Genomic DNA, 20,784 nt, shown 5'->3' with positions numbered 1-20,784 from the left:
CCAAAGAAGAGAGGCGACAGCAAATTCGTGTCCAAAGGGAATGACGAGGCCCTTTAAATCCAAGAAGAAGGGATAACGACCCAGGCCCATCAACAATGCCCATACAATCAGCTGGCCCATCAATAGCGCCCACACAGTCATCGGGCCCAACACTTCAACCGACAACACCCATATCACAGCCTATTCAGATTATGCCAGGTGCATATCCTAGCCCTTATATATATCCTAACCCTTATATGTTTCCTTTTTCCAGTCTTATGGCAGGTTAGAATGCATGGCTTGGTTCATCTCCGTTCCCAATTATTCCGAATCAATCACCGATCTATAGGCCGCCGTCGCACGAGGCGCCGTCGGGAAGCTCTTCTTTTTTACCAATCCCCATCGCCTTATGGGATTCAAACATCTCCGTAGTCATTATTCTATCAAGGTGGCTCATCCTCCCAACACCCACAACTAGATCTCCAGCCGGATGAACCACAATCCTCGCCAAAGCAACTAAAACCCTCTCCGGAACCTGAACCAAGGAGGAATCCAGAGCGTAACCGTCGACGACCCCCATGTGGCACTGATTCCGACAAGCACCAACATTGATTTGTTTAATATACTTGTATAAACTTTTTTATATTCTTTCATTTAATAAAATAAAAGTTGTTTTTAATATTTTAATTATAATTTACTCTTTTATATTTGTAATAAAATAAAAGTTGTTTTTAATTTACTCTTTTATATTTGTAATAAAATAAAAGTTGTTTTTAGTATTTTAATTATAATTTACTCTTTTATTTTTAATAAAATAAAAGTTATTTTGAATAAGGAAATATTTTTAATGTTTTCCATCATTTTAATAAAATGTAAATAATGTAACATAATTTTATTATAACAACTATCAGCTATTCCGATTTGGACATGATCGAGTTGTATAGCCTGGGTTCCTACACCATCTGCACAACTTGTGTTGGTTGGTTGTTTCTCTAATATCCATATTGTTATGTATTCTAGTCGAACAAAATCGACCCTTTGGTTTACGATGCAAATATCTATTCGATAACAACTTAAATGGAGCAAGCGATACAGACGGCCATTTACGTTCATTTGGGACCGGTGGGAATACGTGTCTCCACACGTTGTACATGTATTCTATTTTGTACACTTCGTCGACATAGCTCATGAGATCCAGACGGAGATTCTGAAAAGCTACAATTACATGAGTGCATGGACAACGAAGTGTGTCAAACTTCCCACAGTCGCAGGTCCTATTTGTCAAGTGTACACGATATTGCCCACCAACAATACCTTGGCTCGGTCTGTCAAACTCCGTCACACAAAACCATAGGTTGTCGCGATCGTGACACATTGTGTGCATGGTGTTGGTCTGTGCCTTCGCCTTGTTACAAAAACACGGACGCTTCCGTGTTTTGCCACCCACTAGCAGAGTCTGGGCAGAGGTCGTGTATTCCTCTTGAACAGCAGTAGATGTTGAAGTCGTAAATGCATCATTTGGCGATGCAAATTGTACATATAACTTGAGGTAGGGTGATCCACTAGCAAGATGAGTCTCCAATATTGCCTCCAAGCTACGAGGACCTTTGATGTTGAATAAGTCATATCTCACGGGATTAATCGAAGCATAAAATCAATACTTAATAGACAAAACTTTTATTGGAGTCATTCCGAAGATTTTACGCCTAATTTTTTTCGAAGGTCTGTCAAATCTATGTTCTGGTTAAAAACCAGTTGCGTTGTGTTCTCCGATAAAAAAACAACACCGTTCTCGATGTCATGGACCTCACCATCATAGTAAATAACAACACTAATACGTTTACTCATCTTCAGTTTTTATTCTATTTTAACCTCAATTTCTCTTGCTGTAACTTATGCAGCTTGAGAATGAAATTTGGCTCATTTATAGTCTAAGGCCAAATAGGAACTACAGTAGAAAAAGAGCGTGTCCACGTGGGAGCTTTTCTCAGTAATTTTGCTGAAAGTGCATACTGCATGAAGCATTTTTGACACTATTTGTTCAGAAAGGTCATCTCACAATTATTTTTTCAGATACCACTGTATCAAAAGAGCGTCCACGTGGGAGCTTTTTTCAGTATTTTTGCTGACAGTGCATCCTGCTTAAAGCGTTTTTTACACTATTTTTTCAGAAACCTCTTCTCAAATTTATTTTCTCAGATACCACTGTAGAAAAAAAGCGTCCACGTGGAAGCATTTTTCAGTAATTTTGCTGACAGTGCATCCTGCTTGAAGCGTTTTGGATACTATTTCTTCAGAAACTTCTTTTTATCCAGATACTACTGAAGAAAAAAAAACCAAAAATTTATTTTAAATACACTAATACATAATTTATATTGCATATATTTTTTTCCAAAACTCTAGACACAAATTTAATTACTTAACCCTAAACCCGAATTTAATTGATTTTTTAATTAATATTTAATTTAATTAATTAATCTTACACCCTAATTTAATTAATTAAACCCTTACAAAAACCCTAAACCCTAAAAAATCTAACCCTAAACCATAAAAACCCTAATCCACCTTAACCCTAACCCTAAAAAACCCTAATCCCAACAGATGAAAAACGCGGGCAAAGCGCGTCCCTGAGGAAGCGCTTTATCCACATCAGCACAAATCACGTCCTCAGGGAAGCGTTTTCTACTGATGTGGACAAAGCGCTTCTTCAGGGACGCGCTTTGCTGGCAAATACCCTGACTTAGCGCTGACGTAGACGCGATTTCCCTATTTTTGGCCTATTCAGGTAAATAATTAAGAAATCGCCTATTTTCGTAAAAAAAAGTTGGAAATGGGCCTTGGTAAAATACCCAGTATCTTATTTCTTAATTTTATATTTTAAATTCTTCCTAAAAAAATATCTCTTAAAGAAATAAGTAGAAATAAATTTGAATTTTATCTAGAAATTACATTCGCTTTTAACACAAATAATAGAACTTTTAGAAGAAAAGAAAACAATAGTCATCAGGTGAATTCAAAACTTAATCCAAATATATTTAAATTAATCTTTCTCTTCCTCTTCCTCTTCCTCTTCTTCAAAAAAATTGTCTTCATGTTTCTAACGATGGGAAAAGAACAACCCATTGGAAACAAAAATGCAGTGACCAACGGCGTTGATTTAAGCACAGGGAGTCCATCATTTCTTGGTCAGTAAGTTTGCGGAATATTTTATACAAATTAATTTATTTTTTTGTTCGTAGTTTTATTTAGCTCATGAACATATACGTTTAATAAATTATTTAGAATTCTTTTATTATTTTATTATTATAAAGTGATGATATTATTTTTGTTTGTATTCTTATTTTTATTTATTTATAATATAATAATACGTATTTGTATTTAATTATTTTATATATAAAAATAAAATAAATTGACTAAGTTTTAACTTGAGCGTACTGAAGTGCATTTATCCTTTTATTTAAGGGTTAATAAGGAGTTATGGACAGTTTTTGGAATTTATATAAAAAAGATAACATTTATTTATATATTGCTTGTTTTATTTATTATTCACAAATATTATTTATGAAATATTTAATAATATGTCTAAGAACATGTTTGTTAAGCATTCATAAACGTGTTCGTTTAATGTTCATGTGAACATGTTCATTTAACTTAAACGAACGAACATGAACTTATATAATTTTAAATAAACAGACACAAACACAATTTTGAATTCTTAACTAAATGAACTAAACATGAACATGTTTTTAAAAATAAATAAACGAGCATAAACAAAAATCATAACTATTTTAGTTCCATCCATCGACTGGTTCAACTAGATTCACTTCTTGGATTAATGGCGGTTTCGAGTAATTTGAGTTAGTATATAGATCATGAGATGTTAGTGCTTGCACTTATATTAAGGCATGTTTTGGTCATGTTTTGGGACCATATGCATAGTGATTGAATGACTCATTGAATGTGCAAATGGTGTGATTTGAACATAGAAATGGTATGCTTAAATTTTGATTTTGAATGGTTTAAAAACATGAATGAATGTCGGTTCATTAACTTGAAAGTGTATAAGTTCATTTGGAGTGAATTGGTCCAAATGAGGCATGTTGGTTGAATTGATTTGGAATTGGCTTAATGTAATATTTAGTAATGTTTGATATAAGTTAAAGGAGATTTTTATGCAAGTTTCAAATGTGTCTTAAGGTGTTTTGAGAATGAAACTTTGGTAGATTTTGACATTTTGGTATTGAAGTATCGATACATTGGCATAAGTATCGGTACTTAGCTCCTTCAAACAAGTTTTCAAATAAGCAGAATACCAATTTGACATCGATACTTTGGTAAGGTATCGGTACCTATAAGGAAGTATCGCTACATTGATCCGAGTTTCAATACTTTAGGATTTTAATTTGATTTTATGAAACATCAAAACTAAATTTTGTATTGGTACCTTCAAGTGGTATCGATACCAGTTGAGGAAATTTTGAGAACTTTGCAAATTGGTTCCTATCTATACTCGAGTTTATAAATGAGTTTCCGTAAGCTCGATTAAGTTTTGAAAAAGTATAATTAGTGAAAAATAGTTGTATTTATGAGATGTCTAATTGATTTATTTTTAATAATTCTGATAGTAATTATTTCAGCAATTGTTATGGCATCCCATAGTTCGGACTTGACAAATCGAGTAAGGGGTGTTACAGCAAAAGAAACTAAAGTCTAAAAAAACCTAAACCAAAGAATCAAACTGATGAGTTACCAAAATCCATGACTATGATGAATTTTATTTCAATTCCCTATAAAAAAGAGAGAGCAAAAACCCAATCCAATAGATTATCAAGAGGAGTAACATCAAGATACAAAACAATCTTGTTACCTTGGAGATGGAGGGCTTTCCAACCCCTGTCATTGCCATTGCCTCCCTGTTTGGCGGTGGTTTTTTTTATAATTTTTGGTTTCCTTCCTCTCTACTCCTCCTGAGTTGCCACGAAACTTAATTATGGTACGAGATATATAGTTGCAACAGAAGGGAGAAAGATGGTAGAGCATAAACTTGCACAGCAGAAGATGGGGAAGTGAAACTTAAAAGCAATTTATATATATACAGTTAAAAGTAGATGCTTTTTTTGCATATTATTTGCCCTCCCAACTTTTTCTATTTGTTACAGGTGAAATTGTTCATTAGTTAGCAGCGAAGTGGACTTTCGAGCTCACTGAAGCCTTAATGAAATCTAAAGGTTCCCCTGCCTCTTTGCCTATTGTTTGATCGGCTTCGAAGTTAATCCAAGTTTGGATTGATCAATTTTTTATTCGGAAGATCGGGCTTGAATTGGTCCAAAATTGTTTTATCTTAAATAAAATCTCTATCCATACAGGTTTATGTTAATAAATCAAGTGGAGTCATTTAATAAAACTCTCCATACTTCAATAATCAATACCATGCTAGGTTATATTTTTGTGCCCCTATCTAAACATATGTAAAATAAAGTCGAAGTGAAACTTGTTCAATTTGAATTTAGGAGATAATTTCCCTGCTTTTCTTGGATCTCTTGGCATTCCTTGTACATTCAACAAAACAGTTTCAAGGAAAAAATAAAAAAGTTAAAATGAGCCTTAATTTTTGTTCTTTTTAAAAATTAGAAATTTAGTCCTTATACTTTTATTTTAAGGAATTTAATCTCTTTACTGTTTAGATTTCAAAATTCAAGTTCAACCATTAACTTTTTTATGCTTGTTTGTTAAATTTAAATTAGTTACAAACTCATTTTTTTAATTACATGACTACCGAGTGAATATTTTTTTATTTGAAAATTATCACAGCAATGAATTTAACAAAAAAAAAACAGTGTTAACATTTGAATCTAAATTTTAAAATGTAAAAAGTAAGAGAAATTAAATTTCATGAAATATAAGTACAAAGACTAAATTCTTAACTTTTAAAAAGTACATAGACTTGTGACATACTTTAACATAATAATCATTATTATTATAAATATCACCCCAACTATTAAGTTGTTTGTATAAAATAAAACGTAGCATAATTTATTTGAATAAGATAGAAATGAAGTAAATGGCATCCTCTACAGAAATTGGGTTCTAAGCACATGTTTTTCCTGCATTAACTTATAAAATACCATCCTGGTGAAGATTTTGATTTATATTGGAACATCATATGCTTACACCAACCTAATGATTTTAAGATCCAAATCAAGGATTTTCCTCGCTATTCCTATTACACTTCCTTCACAAAACATATTCTGCTGTAATTACAACCACACTAACTAAACTCTTCAACCCCTTTCTTTATTGGTATAATACTTTTACTCTTTTAAATCTATTTACAAAACTCATAATTATTCTAATTCCATCTATCGACTGGTTTAATCTCCATCAATTAATTTAACTAGATTCACTTCTCGATTTCAAATAATTTACTTAAATCTAACTCAACAATTCTATTAATTAATTTTCGATTTAGTCAATTGGATTGACCGACTTGATCGAGTTTAATCCGGCAAAAAATATTTTTTTTTTAAAATAAGTAAATTCAGAGTTTTGGAAAGGAAGCTAAACAAAATAAAAAATGAAAATTGGAGAGCACATATCATAGACCAAATTTGAATTAGGGGAATCCAAGTTTGGTAAAGGGCCCAATTTGAACAAAAAATGAAAACCCAAGGTTTGGTTGATGTTTCATGGCCCAACTACAAAACAAAAAAACAGAATTTTCCCGCTAACCCCAAACCAGATTCATCACTCCATCCTTCTAGAGCTTAGAATTCTCTGCAAATCCCAGTAAATATGGAAGAAACAACAAAACCAAGAAGAAAAGCCAGCAACAGGAAACCCCTCACTGATCTCACCAATACAATCCCATCCTCTCTTCCTTTTTCACAATCCTCCTCTGCTTCTATCAAAACCCAAATCAAATCTTCGCACCCTTCGGATCTTAAATCCCTTCCTAGCAACCCCAATACCAGCCTTAAGCGCACCTCTAAGCTTACTCCCACTGACTCCACCAAAAATATAAATAATAATAACAATGACAAGAAGGAAAATGAAATTTGTCCGAGTGACAATGCAAATCCTAGCTCCAAGCCGTCTCCGCCGTCAAAAACACCTTCCGTTTCGGGTATTTTGATGGGTCTCGCTTATTTCTGGGTTTTGGTTGGATTTTTTAAAGTGGGATTTGATCTTTGGGTTTATGGATTGTCTAGGGTTTTTACTTCTTGAATTTGGGTTTTCAGGTTCTGGAGAATGTTATTTTTTGTTTTAATGCTAATGAATTGATAACATTTTGCGACGATAGAACTTTGTTGGTTCAGTTTGAGCTATATAGATTTTCTTCTAAGATAACGCTATAGATATTTTAGTTACAATGCATTCCGTGCTGTGGAATTTTGTGAAGTTATCTAGACTCTAAACTGTAATTCTGTGAATTCGATTTATGTTACTGATCTATGGAAGCGCTTAATTTTAGAAATTATATGTGAAATGCATTCTATGCCGTAGAACTGTCTTCTCAACTTCTTCTTTGTCCCTAGTTTTCTGGATTGTGCATTTATTTTGGGCCGAACAGATTGTACATTATAGCTTTGATCTTATGTATTTGTGATTGTGCAGATTTTGAGCCTTGTACAGTTTACAGGAGACGCACTGCTAAGAAAAAGAAGAGTAAAGGGAAGGAAGTTGCGGAGCCTTTGAGTAGCCTTTTTGAAACGAGGACTCCCAGCTTAAGGTGGTTTTCTTTTCATCAGTTTGTGCATTTATTGATGGTCTTTGGATAAATTTTAGTCTTTCATGACTTTAGAAGGCAAAGGATACTCAAAATGTGCATGGTATGTTAGACATTGATGCGGTGAAATGGGATTTCATTGTTGTAATGTTGTCACTTTTATGTAATTGTAAAATATTAAATAGATGATGGAAGTGATCTTGATCTTTTGATCTCAACCCTTTTGGTGGTTAGCTTTCAGGCAACGGCTATAAGATTATGAATCCAAAATTTTGATCAATAAAATGTACCAAATAGTTGTACATTTGATACCTTGGCCATATATTCGAATAGTAGATAGTAGAAAGAAAAAAGCCTGAAGTAACTGTTTCATTGATTACAATGGTCTTTTTGTATTCATTTTCATTCATATATTCTCCACTTCCCTTTCGTAATTGAGTCTTGAAGGAGACAGAGTGTGATGAGACTGAAAGACTGTTGTTCCCTCTTAAGAGTTTTGCCTTAGATGCCTGTGTTTTGTCATGTTGTATAACATCCGTTTCCAATTAAGTCATGATACTTGCTGATCCAAGTTTCTTTCACAACTCAGAAAATGGCTTTTCACTACGAAGCCTGGGACATAAAAGTTTAAGATCCTGGAATTGTAGTATGTCATATTTTGGTTTTGAAAATTTCGGTCTTGTATATTCAGATGTTTAGTCTTTTTTATGCTTTTTTTATTCTTACTCTTTGCTGTCAATATTAATCACTCTACTTGTTCCATGTTTCATTGATTTAGAAGATATCTTTTGTTTAATGTTTTCTCAGATTATGATGAGTCCTTCATTAATGCTTCTTCTCTTTCTCTTTAATATAGGAAAAAGAAGGATGAAGATGGTGATATTGGTATCTCTAAATCATGCCCAATGCCATGTAAAAAGGTTCACTTAAAACTTCTCCTGATATTTTAATTTGATTTGTGTTGAATGGAAATCGTGCTACTGATCTTTGGTTTGGGATTATTTGGTCTTCATTAAGACAAATTTTAAATAGCTCCGTATCTTTAAAATAATTCAGATTTTCATTTATAAAATCCAGTAATCTGATCTTAATTATTGATCATTGACACGTATCTGTACAGTGTTCTCTCTGTACTTCCATTGCTGTTTTCTCCAGCAGGCTGCAGCAATGGAGTATTCCCCATTTTACTTCATCAAATGAATTTCTCTCCAAATATACTACATTTTTTGTTGTTCGAGCATTAAAATGTCAGGAATTTTTGTTCGTGTCTATGCTTTGTAAACTTTTCATCTATTTCTACAAGATTTGAGCCAATACTTAAAGGCAAATAGACCAGTCTTGGTTTTCTCACATAGCTATAGAGTGGAGTTTAATCTAAATCTGGCTGAAGCATCTTTCAGGAAGCAAATCAGCCATATCCTGCAACTTTACTCTGCACAAATTACATTATATTATCAGTATTAGTTGTTATGTATTCATGTTTGCTTTTGCATTAACTCATATCACTTGCGTTTGTCCCTTATAAGCTTTTTTCTTTTCCTACTCAAGCATATGCATCCTTAAAAAGATAATGTGATTAATATGTATTGAACTGAGCTTATTGGTTTGCAACGTCTCCACAGAAGCAATGCCGAGACAAGGCTGAGATAAATGCTTCTAAGGTTGACTTGCCCCAAGATTTCATCAACAAACAAAGAGCGTATTTTGCGGAGGTTGATGCATTTGAACTGGAAGAGGAGGTCGCATCAGGTAATGAGTCGAACTAGATGAAAAAAGGTATAGAACTGAATGAGTTAGGATAATGCAATTAAGATGATCTAACCCTGTAAAACTCTCTGTATATAGTTACCAAAATAACCATCTTACCTTAGCTATATCATCACCACGAGAGTCTTGTTTACAGTAGTTTTATATTGGATTTGGCATTCTACTTTTCTATGTTTAGCAAAAGGCTTTTTGATTCCTTTGCGATTTGTGAATTATTGATATCATGTTATTGAGGAACTGCTTGCCAAATATGTGTTGACCAAAATGATTTTGGTTTATAGGAGGGGATGATTAGTTGACCTGTCGAAAGACCGGGTTAGGTTTCTGAATTACAAGATATTAGCTATTTCGGTTCGATCAATTTTTCAACATAAATAGCATCAGAAATAACCGGAAAAAAGGTGTGGTCAAGACCTAATAATGTGACAAGAAATGGGATAGTGGATACTCTAATTTTGCGTGTTGAGACATGGAAATGTACCTGTTCCATTGCTTTAGTTTCTGCCAATGAAGCGATTAGGGTGGGGTGTAGTTCAAATTATTATTGCTTTGGACTTTCAATTCAATGGAGCCTTAATGAAATCCAAAGCGCCCTGCCCCCTTGCCCATCGTTTGATCGGCTTCCAAGTTTCTTTTTAAAATCCAAGGTTGGATTGATCAACTTTTTTTATTCGGAAGATCGAGCTTGAATTGGTCCAAAAGTTTAAAACATTATTTTATATTAATATTTGTATTTCATAATTAATTCTAAATAACTTTTTTTATTCTTAAACAGTAGGTTGGGTTGGGATGGTTCAGCTTGAATTTGGGTTGGGTTAGTGTTAATATTATATTGTCTATATATATAATTGTTCAATCTTGACTTTGCTTAAAATAAGAGTTTAAAATTTTATGTAATAATATTCATATTTATAAATTTTTGAACCAATTGCATGAATTAAATTATGTTTTAAACTTTAAAATATTTTAATTACATTGTCAAATTATCGATGTTGTATTAATATGTAAAATTTGTAAAGAAAATAAAAGGGTCAAATCACTATTTAAAGCTTAAACTTGGCAATTTTTAAAAATAGGTTTAATGACAAATTGAACTACTAATATTTTCATGTTTTGTCAAAATAGTCTTAATTGTATTTTTTAGCCTTTTTTGGCTATTAATCTTTGTTTTTTTTTTTCAAGTTGCTTTTTTAATAGATTTGATGAAAGTATCGTTAAAAAAAATAACATGGATGATGTGAAATATTTTTAATGAGATGTAATTTATTACTTAGGTAACTCAATAAGATAATTACATGTGGAAAATAATAAAATAAATAAATAATATATGAAATTAAAAAGATAACTCTTAATTAAAGAAAATAAACGTAATTATCTAAAAAAATGGTTCAAAATGATTGTATACATTTGTTTACTGAGAGGATTTGAAAAGATAATTAATAAATCAAATCGAAAATATTGAATATGTGCATTCATTTTGAAATTTTTTTTAAGATAATTATATTTATTTTCTTTAAATTAAGAGTTAATTTTTAACTTAATTAATTAATTTATTATTTTTCACATGTAATTATTTTATTGGGTTATCTAAGTAATAAATTACATCTCATTAAAAATATTCCACTTATAAAATTCCACATCATCTCGTTAACTTTTTTAATGATACTTTCACCAAATCTGTTAAAAAAAGTAATTTGAAAAAAAGAACAAAGTTTGATGGTAAAAAATGGTTCAAAAATACAATTAGGGCTATTTTGACAAAACATGTAAACATTAGTGGCCAAATTTGTCATTAAGCCTTTTCAATATCGGGGCTTGAATTTTTTTTTTGTCCGAGTTAGGTTTTGAACTTGGCAATTATTCACACGTTGAAGCCTAAATTAGGTAATTATTCTCACATTGGGGTTTGAAACTTTTTTTTGTCTAGGTTACTTCTTGAACTTGACAATTGTTTTCACATTGAAGCCTAAATTTTAGGTTTTCAATGAATAACTTGGAAAACAAAAAATTTAAGCCCTAATGTAAGAACAATTGCCAAGTCCAGGGCTTAACTTGGACACACACACAAAAAAAAATTACACCTCAATGTGGGAACAATTGTCAAGTTTAGGATTTAACTTGAACCAATAAAAAATTCATGCCTAAATATGGGAAAAGTTGTCAATTTTAGGCTGCATTTCTTTTAAAATCAAAAACTAAACATAAGGTAAAACCGAAAAAAGAGAGAGTAAACGGAAATTTCTATAAAAGTTTCAAAAACCTCAAACCAATGGTTTTACAATATTCATTTTAAATTTTATCATATTAGATTTATATCTTATTTAATGGTCAAATTAACAATTTTAGTAATAAGAGGACCTATAACATCGATATTTGAAGATATAATTAGAATGCTTTAAAATTTGAGACCTAAATTAGAATGAGAGTTATAATTTAAGGATGTTTGATGAAATTAAATCTAAATGGTTAATCACGTTTAAGTTTCATCATATAATTATTTTTTAAAATATTTAGTAATTATATATACTTTTTACTATCATTATATATTCCTTTTCTTTTATTAAATTTTTAAACCTAAATAATTTACATATTTTTAATATTTATATTATAGTAGAATATATTTAATTTTTATATAAAATAAATTACATCATGAAATAAATAAAAACTTATCTTATTATAAATTTAAAAACGGATTGGATTAGGATAAAATTAAACTTTGAATATTGGAAATTGAGTTCAGTTTATATTTAAATGGGTTTAATTTTCTTACACATATTATTTTTTAAGTTTAATATTTTGTTCAATCTCTCTTAATTTTTGATAAAGCTTTCAAGTTTAGATAAATAATTTAACACTTAAGCAAGTTTAATATGAGTTTAGCCTTTGGAAGTCTCAACTTAAAGTAAGTCAAGAGATATACTGATCTAATAATTTTGGACATACTATATAATTATATGATATTAACAATATGAATATATTAAAATTACCCAATACATGTTATTAGCATATGAATATGGTGACAAAAGAAAATCATAAATACAAATAAAATTTATATTTAACGCCATGACATCACTAATTTATCTTTTAAAAAACTTTAATTATTTAGGTATAACGAAAACATGAAGAGTGAATGACTTAAGTAGACTTGTCCATAGGTCGGGTTGAGTCTGTTCGAAAAGTGAAAATATTTGGGTACAAGTATAGGTTCAAAAAATGGGTTTGAGAGAAAAATAAAGCTCATTTAGAAAATGGACAGGGACTCAACTGCTTCTATTATTTTGTTGTTATTTTTTTCACTATTTTACTATCATTTCACTAATATGTTTTTACTATTTTGTTATTATTGTTTGTATATTGTATAACTCTTATTTTATTATTAAAAAACAAATAATACAGGCGGGTCAGACTTGAGTTTTAGCATTTTTCTGAATCGAGTTTGTGTAAAATTTTAAATTCATTTTTTAAGCCGAATCTAACAATCGGGCTTAAAATTTTAATAGGGTCCGGCCCACCCAACCCACATACACTTCTAACTGGAAGTGTAATAAATATATGTACTAATTGGATTTTCTTTTTCTTTATTTTTTTTCCTTCGTACTGGTATGGAAGAAGCAACAGTACTAACTGGGGCTTGATGTCTTCGGGCAGTTTTTACTAGGGCCGAAAAAAAAATGATTAAATTGAATATCTGTTTGAACTATGGTATTTAAATGATTTATAGAGTGTAAGTTTATAAATTATTGTTATTCAAAATTTGTTTTTATTTAAGTATATAATTAATTCTAATTTTTTAAGATATAAAAATAAATATTTTATTTTTAAAATAAAAAAATAATTTAAAAGTTATTGAAAAATTATTATCTTCTAGAAATATTTATGAAAAAAATTGAAATTTCGTAAAATAATATTAAAAAATCATAAAACAAAGTTTATTTTATTAAAATAAATTTAAAAAATCAAAATAAAAAATTACTATAAAAAATTTAGAATCAAATCGAATTGAATTGTTAAAAAAATTTAAATAAAAAAATCAAATCCAACCAATATCACACCTATATTTTAACCTAAACTCCAATTTTATTTCATGTGCTAGACATTTGTGCAAAAAAGTAAGGTTAATTACAATGTTAGTGGAAACCTGTTCTGTTAATGTAAGATAATTGTTGCGGGTGTTTTATATTGCAAGCTATGCTGAGAGTTACGTATTGGGTTTATAGAATTTGGAGGAGGTAAGTTGAGATATGGGCAGAGTTTCAGTATATGGTTGATTGAAGGAGCTTAAATGGTTGATTATTCTATGGAGTTAGGTTGGTTTATAGTTCGGATAAACTTCTCTTGATGCATGGCCGGATTAGAGATAAAAAATTCAAACCATTCGATGGATTCTGAATTAATCCGTTCTAAATAGAACAAATTATTTCTTTTGAAAAGTGGATGTGAGGTAGGGTTGGGTGAATTTTTTCTTTTGAATAATGAGTATGGAGCGACTATAGTAATTGTTTGTCCCACCCTGACCTTCTCCACTATATCAAATTATTATTTCATCTTTTTATTTATAAACTATTAAAATGTTAGAGAGTAACAACACAATATAGAAAAAAAATCCATGTTTTATGTTTAAATATTTTTTAAAGAATTATACTTAAATATTTACTTGATTTTAAAAATATTGAAAATATTAAATATAAGTAGTAAAATTTAAATTGAAGTGGGACGGAATGAGGCTAAAATGGATGTATCCAACATCTATATAGGTGATAGTAATTTTTAAAATTATATATTTATAGTGGAGCAAAACAAAGAGCAAAATAAAACATACCAACTATGAAACAATTATGGATTTAATAATATTCACCTCCACTCTACTCCATTACCATCAAAATCAAAAGTGATTGATCTTAATTGCTAAAAATGTTATTAAGTGGCCAACTCCGAAACAAGAAGCTCATAACATATAAGCTATCATCATGTTTTTCACAATCAAAATTATATATTTACACCAACATCAAACATAAAAAATTGTTTTTTCCAATTCTATGATACGAAGATTAAATTATAGTTTTAATTAACCTACTACGTGGAGAGTGGAGGAAAAATAAGAAAGGCAATGCCATCCATTTTAGTCGTCCTTAGAAAGACATCTTGTCGGAGATTCCTACAAGTTAACCACTTTGTTTGACTACAACAAAATAGCATAACGTGATAGTCATATTGGAAGAATGTAAAAGGAATCAATGTCTTGTCTTAAAAGTTTAGTTTGTATATCTTTATGAACTCATTTGCATTATCTTATTCTTTTTGGGGGTTATATATATATATATATATAGTGCTTCTTTTGCTAGCTTTTTGCATGTTTTGCTTAGCCTCCAAGTTCCAAACCCATCCTTACCATCTTCAGTAAATCTTCAAATGATTTTGGTTTGAATTGATCACTTGAACCTTTTTTTTTTTTAATTTTTAATCAATGCTTTTGGTTTTAAAATCCAACTGTTTCACCATGCGTATGAAGACATTTCTCGCTTATATTTACTCAATTAATGTAATTTAGAATAAGCCAGTCAACCTTAATAATTCAGTGTTAATTATATGCCTTCACCCACATCTAATCTCAATAACATGCAATTTCTTGTCGAAGCTCGCTTTGGCTTAAAAGCTCGCATTTTGCTATTTAAATCATTAAAATTTTATTTTATAATTAAATTTAAATAAATAATATTTTTATTGATTAAATTTGTTTATGGATCAAACAATTCACTCCATACACTAAGTTCATCTCAACCGGGCTAGGAAAATATATTTTTTAACTTGAATCAATTCAATCCAACCCGAATTTAAATTAAATAATAAAAGAATTGAACCGACTTTGTTTGGTACAAATTTTTGTTAAATAATAAAATGTTTTCATGTGAATAATAAAGAAAATGACATTAGGAAATTTGGGTTTCAACATGAAAACATTTTAAAACCAAGTTAGAATCTATAAACCTATCTAGACAATGTGTATATTAATAAACATATCTCAAACAAATTAAATCCCAAGTTAAACCTCCATATTACAAACTTAACTCATCTCTATTGTATAATTCTATACTAGAATTTTGTTGAGAAATTCAAAATTGACAATTTAGAATTAGAGAGAGTGTCCACTTATCTGTCCACCAAATTTGTGTGGAGACAATTTTTATATTTAGGTGTTGATAATTTATTGAACCTTATTTTTGGGTTATGCTAATTACATGATGAATATGTAGCCCATTATGGATGATCTTTCTATTTGAGAATATGAATATTGGTAATTGATGGATTGAAACTCTCTAAAGCAATATTTTGTATTATGGAATTTGGATTGGATCGTGATTCTAATGTTGAGTTGCCAAAAATCCATATTTATCTCATATGTTATTATTGTATTGTAAAATTTTTATGGTATTACTGTTTTATTGAGATTGTATTAGATATTCTATGTAAGTCTTGAAATCAACATCTATATATTTGAGAAACTTGCTTAGAAAAATGTACCGATAGTTAGGCAATTACTCTAGTCTTAAGAGTATTTTTGTAAGAGTGCTATTTTTAAAGTAAAACTTATTCTGGTTTTACTTGTTATGATCACAAGGAGTGTTCATAGTGATAAGAGTAATGTATCTTCAAAGTGCAAGGGTGAGGGAAACAATCACGGTGTGTGTGTGATTGAGTAGGTTCACTTTGTAATTGTTGAAGAGAGAAAATATTTCTAATTGAGTTAGCTTCCGCAGTTGTAAAAAAATTGAACTGTATAATCATTTTCTTGTGCTCTGTTTTTTTATTTAGTGCTTGAAGAATTGTCCACCAACTCATACACCAATATGATTGTACTATGCCTGTTCTTAGCAACGTCCTTTATGCTAGCAAATTTTGTTATTTTATTTTATTTTATATTGTATGTTTTAGAAATTAGTTTGCTTATTCAATTTATTTTTTATTTATCTACATCACATATAAAATATTTAACTGAGTTGGTAATATTCTTAGTCTTGACTCAACTCTAAAAATACCAAAAACAATTTTATTCTTTGTTCCGAAAGAATAAAATTGACTTAAGGATATTTATATTTTTTTTCATGTTAATAAATCTAGAAAAATCATAACATTTAAATTCCATTCATTATAATTGTTTTGAACACAATTTTATAATTTCAACAAAATCATATTTTGGTTATACATTTATATTGTAAAATTGTTATGCCACGTTGTAAATGCACCATAATCTAATACAATATATGTGTGGGAACGTAAAGAGCATGAACTTTAGTTGCATTTATTTCATAAATCAATTTTAGTTGCACTTATTTCATAAATGAAATTAAAATTATGTATTATTAAGCTTGAGTTGTCGTACAATGTTAGGCACCATGTAAAGAAAAGTTGAATATGATCAAAGGTAGTCCATCGAAGAGCATATTTTTTTAATAAAATTAATATATATTATTATTTATCCGTTTGGTTTACTTTCTCAAATTTATCAATATTTTTAAAAAACATTTAATATATGCATATAAAATTATATAATGAATGAGATTAAATAAAATTTATGAAAATTTATCTCATACATTAAACAACAAGATTATCCACAACAAGATTATCCCATGCTAAACATATAAAAATAGTCTTAAATTAAATGGAATGGTGGTTAAAACTTTTGTCGGATACTAATTTGACATGGGTTCGAACTATGTTACTTTTTTTCTTTACTCCTAATATTATATTGAAAAAATTTCATAAAATATTCATGATGCTTTTAGGAATTTAACCCTTTTTTTATTTAGTTTGTTTTTATATAAATTCTGTATTTTATTTTATTTTTTTGAATTTTTAATTTCAAAGTTGCTAATTTTTAGTGGTTACAGTTTTTAATATTTATTATTATAAACAGTAAAAAATTAATAATTTTATTAAAATTATTCATGCACAAACTGGTGCACGATATTCTAGTCGGTGCAATTAGAATTAGCTGAAATGAACTGGTGTAATCGATAGTATTAAAAATTTTATCGATACAAAATAGAGTTGGTCGTTCCAATTTTTTATTAAAATGATGTACATTGACCGGTGTAACTGGAAACGATATGAAACTAACTACATTGAATAGAACACCTTCCAAAACATACCAACATGTTAATATGAGTTATTTATCTTAAATTAAACTTAATTAATTTGTAGCGTTAGGTATTCGTTAAGTACATAAACACAAGGAATGTCAAAAATTATTAATCATATTTAATTTAGTAGAGAGATGGTAACATATGTTTGCAACCACAGGAGGAGTCATGCGAGATTGAAACGTGAAGTGGATTTTAAGCTTCAACCAATATTTGGGATATGTTCAGCTTTGGAAGCTGAATTATGGGCCATCTTTAATGGCTTGACTCTAATTTTAGATCGGGAGCATGATAAAGTATTGATGAACACAAATAGTATGAAGGCAGTTCGTGCTATTCAAGATATTTGTTCTAGGGACTCAAATTCTATATTGATCAAGCAAATTCAACAGTTATTAACAAATGTAGATTAATGGCACATCCAACAAATTTCGAGAGAAAATAATAAAGTTCAAAGATTATCTAACCAAAATGATTTGTAATAATAATAATAACGATAGAGTGAAGAGTTAGTTTTGGTTTAAACTTCTTTAGCTATGTTTGTTTACACACAAAAAAACCTTCAAAACAAAAGTTGGATCTTCCAAATAATCATCCAACACAATCAATCAGCTAACAAAAGACACAAACCTCAGCTAAATGGAGACTAACAATAATACCCAAAACCCAATTTATTATCTAAATTTATATTTAAATAGGAATGTTTAGATGGATAAAATATACCATAATTTATTGAATTTTTCATAAGTTTAGAATTATTCTTTACACTTTTTTTTAGGAGTCCACATTTTAAAACTCAAGTTTAATTATTAACATTGTTAAATTTGTTGATGCAACATTTTAAAATAAAATAAAATTACTCACTTGGTAGCAATATAACTGAAAAAATGACGTTATAAGGAACCTGAATTTAATAAAATAATTTTAATAGTGTTAAAAATTAGACCTGAAAGTAGAATGAGTAAACTCCTAATGTAGCGACGTAAAAATTTCCCTTTCGGTCGCTAATTGAGGAGATTATTTGAAAATTTGAAAATGGAATTTCGACTTAAAAAAAAAGGGAGTCGCCACCGATCTTTTTTCTAGGTGTGATCGGACACCTAATAAATCATCTTTTTTAGAAAAGAAAGTTTGTTCTTGAACAAAAACGAAGGCCAAACTTGCGTCAAAAATCTTGAGAAAAATAGGGTTCGGGAGTCGGTTACGCATGAGGAAGGTATTAGCACCCTCATGACGCCCAAAATTGGTATCTTTACTAAACACGTGTTGTCTTGATTTTCAAAAATACGAATTCAATTTGCCATTTAACCGTAATCCGATTGAAAAACGAGAATTTTTTAAAACACGAAAATTTTGAAAACACGAAAATTTTGAAAACACGAAAATTTTTGGGATCCGAATTTTTTTTTTAAAACACGAAAAATTTTAGAAACGCGAAAAGTTTACAGCATTAGAATTTTGACAAATTACATATTCTCATCTACATTTTAAAAATAAAGTTTGATCACTTACCAATAATCACAAAAATAAATATCCTATTTCAAAACACGAGAATTTTTCAATTTTTCAATTTTTTTTTAAAAAGGACGTCTCATTTTTAACACTAGCCGATGATATTCACCCAACATAACGATGAAATCAATGGCTTAATATTAAATCGGCACGTTGCCTTATTTATAAATAAAAAGAAGAAGAAAAAAAATGAATAAACTATTTTTTTAAAATAAAAATTCTTAAATAAATAAACGGTGCAAACATGATATAATGAAGTGATTAATAAAAAACATTTTAACATAATATTAAGATATTAGAGTAATAACAAATAATATTTACAATAAAAGAAAAAAAAGTAAAAATGTATTAATACCATAATAAAATAATATATGTATAATAACAATATGTATAGAAAGATGTATGTATACCAAATAATACATAATAATACTAAAATAAAATAATAAGTAACAATAGTGAAAATAATAAGCATAATAATAAATATAATGATATATAAAAATAATACTATATATAAAAGTATATATATACGTACAATAAAATATATACTAATATTAATAATAAATATAACAGAGGTAAAAATAAGTATAATAATATATTAGATAGTAAAAATAATAATAATAACAATAATAATAATAATATGTGAAGGTTGAGAAAAATAATAATATAATAATAACCAAAGTTTTAAAATCATAAAGGGATATAAATAAATGGTAAAACAAAGTAAAATAAATGTATGTAAAAAGAAGGAATAGATAAATAAATATAAAAGAAATATAATAGTAATAGTAATAGTAATAATAATGCAAAGCTAATTAATTTAATAATATGATAATAATAATAGTAAAGTAAAAGGAAAATAATGAAAGGGAAATACGGGGAAATATATAAAAGGAAATAAATAATAGATGAATAGACAAATAAATAAATATTAGCAGCGTGAAAATGATAAAATAACTAATATTTAAATGAAGATAATAAGAACAGCAAATATTTAGAAAGTAAGCATTAAAGTCCTTAATATATATGTGAGGGATATAATGTAACAAACAGATGAATAAACAAAAAAAAGAGACTGAAATGAAATACGCGCAAAAGTGGAGGACCGAATTGGGAATATTCTCATACCATCAAAACGGTGCCACTCCAACCAGTACTAAAATGTAATTGAAATAATATTTTGGGCGGAATTTAAAAGTAACAATGAGCTGATTTGAAAGGACCAGAAAGGAGGAGAGGCCATTTACACAATTTGTCCCAAAAGCAGAAACATGCTTGGCCTAGTATTTTTGACGCCATTTCATCTTTGTTATTTTTTTTATTTTTTATTCTTTACTTCATTTTTGTTTAAGCAAACAAAGAACACCCCACCTCCTTTCCTCTTTTTCGGTTAAGGTTTCTAAACCCATTTTTGTCGTCGTCATTGTGGCTCTTTGAAGTCGTCGGGGCTTCCACTGTCGACAGTGGTCAGGGCCACCAAGATCCAGGCAAATTTTTCTTTTTTCTTTTTATTTAAAAACGATTTATAATGAAAAACTATGAGATTGAATCGAAAGAAAACAAAAAAAAAGGAAAGAAATAAACTAAAGGAATAAGAGAAATAGAGATTAAAATCCACCTTTTTTCTTCTGTTGTTTTGCTTTTTGATTTTCAATACATTTGTCT

General features: G+C 29.2%; 1 protein-coding gene across 1 annotated transcript; it reads left to right on the top strand.

Annotated features, from left to right (window-relative positions):
* The first annotated feature begins 6,699 nt into the window (after positions 1 to 6,699).
* LOC121229067 (GATA zinc finger domain-containing protein 24) lies at positions 6,700 to 9,668 on the top strand. The gene is made up of 4 exons (XM_041112247.1): positions 6,700 to 7,102; positions 7,594 to 7,708; positions 8,562 to 8,625; positions 9,328 to 9,668. The coding sequence occupies exons 1-4, from the start codon at positions 6,772 to 6,774 to the stop codon at positions 9,469 to 9,471; spliced, it is 654 nt and encodes a 217-aa protein (XP_040968181.1). The 5' UTR covers positions 6,700 to 6,771; the 3' UTR covers positions 9,472 to 9,668.
* The last annotated feature ends 11,116 nt before the right edge of the window (positions 9,669 to 20,784 follow it).

Source organism: Gossypium hirsutum, chromosome A05 (genome assembly GCF_007990345.1).
Source record: "Gossypium hirsutum isolate 1008001.06 chromosome A05, Gossypium_hirsutum_v2.1, whole genome shotgun sequence".
Taxonomy (NCBI): Eukaryota; Viridiplantae; Streptophyta; class Magnoliopsida; order Malvales; family Malvaceae; genus Gossypium; species Gossypium hirsutum.
This window is presented reverse-complemented; position numbering and strand designations above follow the sequence as displayed.

What these genes read in the sequence shown, in the direction of transcription:
- LOC121229067 (XM_041112247.1), top strand. Translation starts at nt 6,772, where the DNA reads ATGGAAGAAACAACAAAACCAAGAAGAAAAGCCAGCAACAGGAAACCC. An exon ending in AAAAACACCTTCCGTTTCGG is followed by an intron (nt 7,103 to 7,593) that starts GTATTTTGATGG and finishes GTGATTGTGCAG; the next exon opens with ATTTTGAGCCTTGTACAGTT. An exon ending in ACGAGGACTCCCAGCTTAAG is followed by an intron (nt 7,709 to 8,561) that starts GTGGTTTTCTTT and finishes TCTTTAATATAG; the next exon opens with GAAAAAGAAGGATGAAGATG.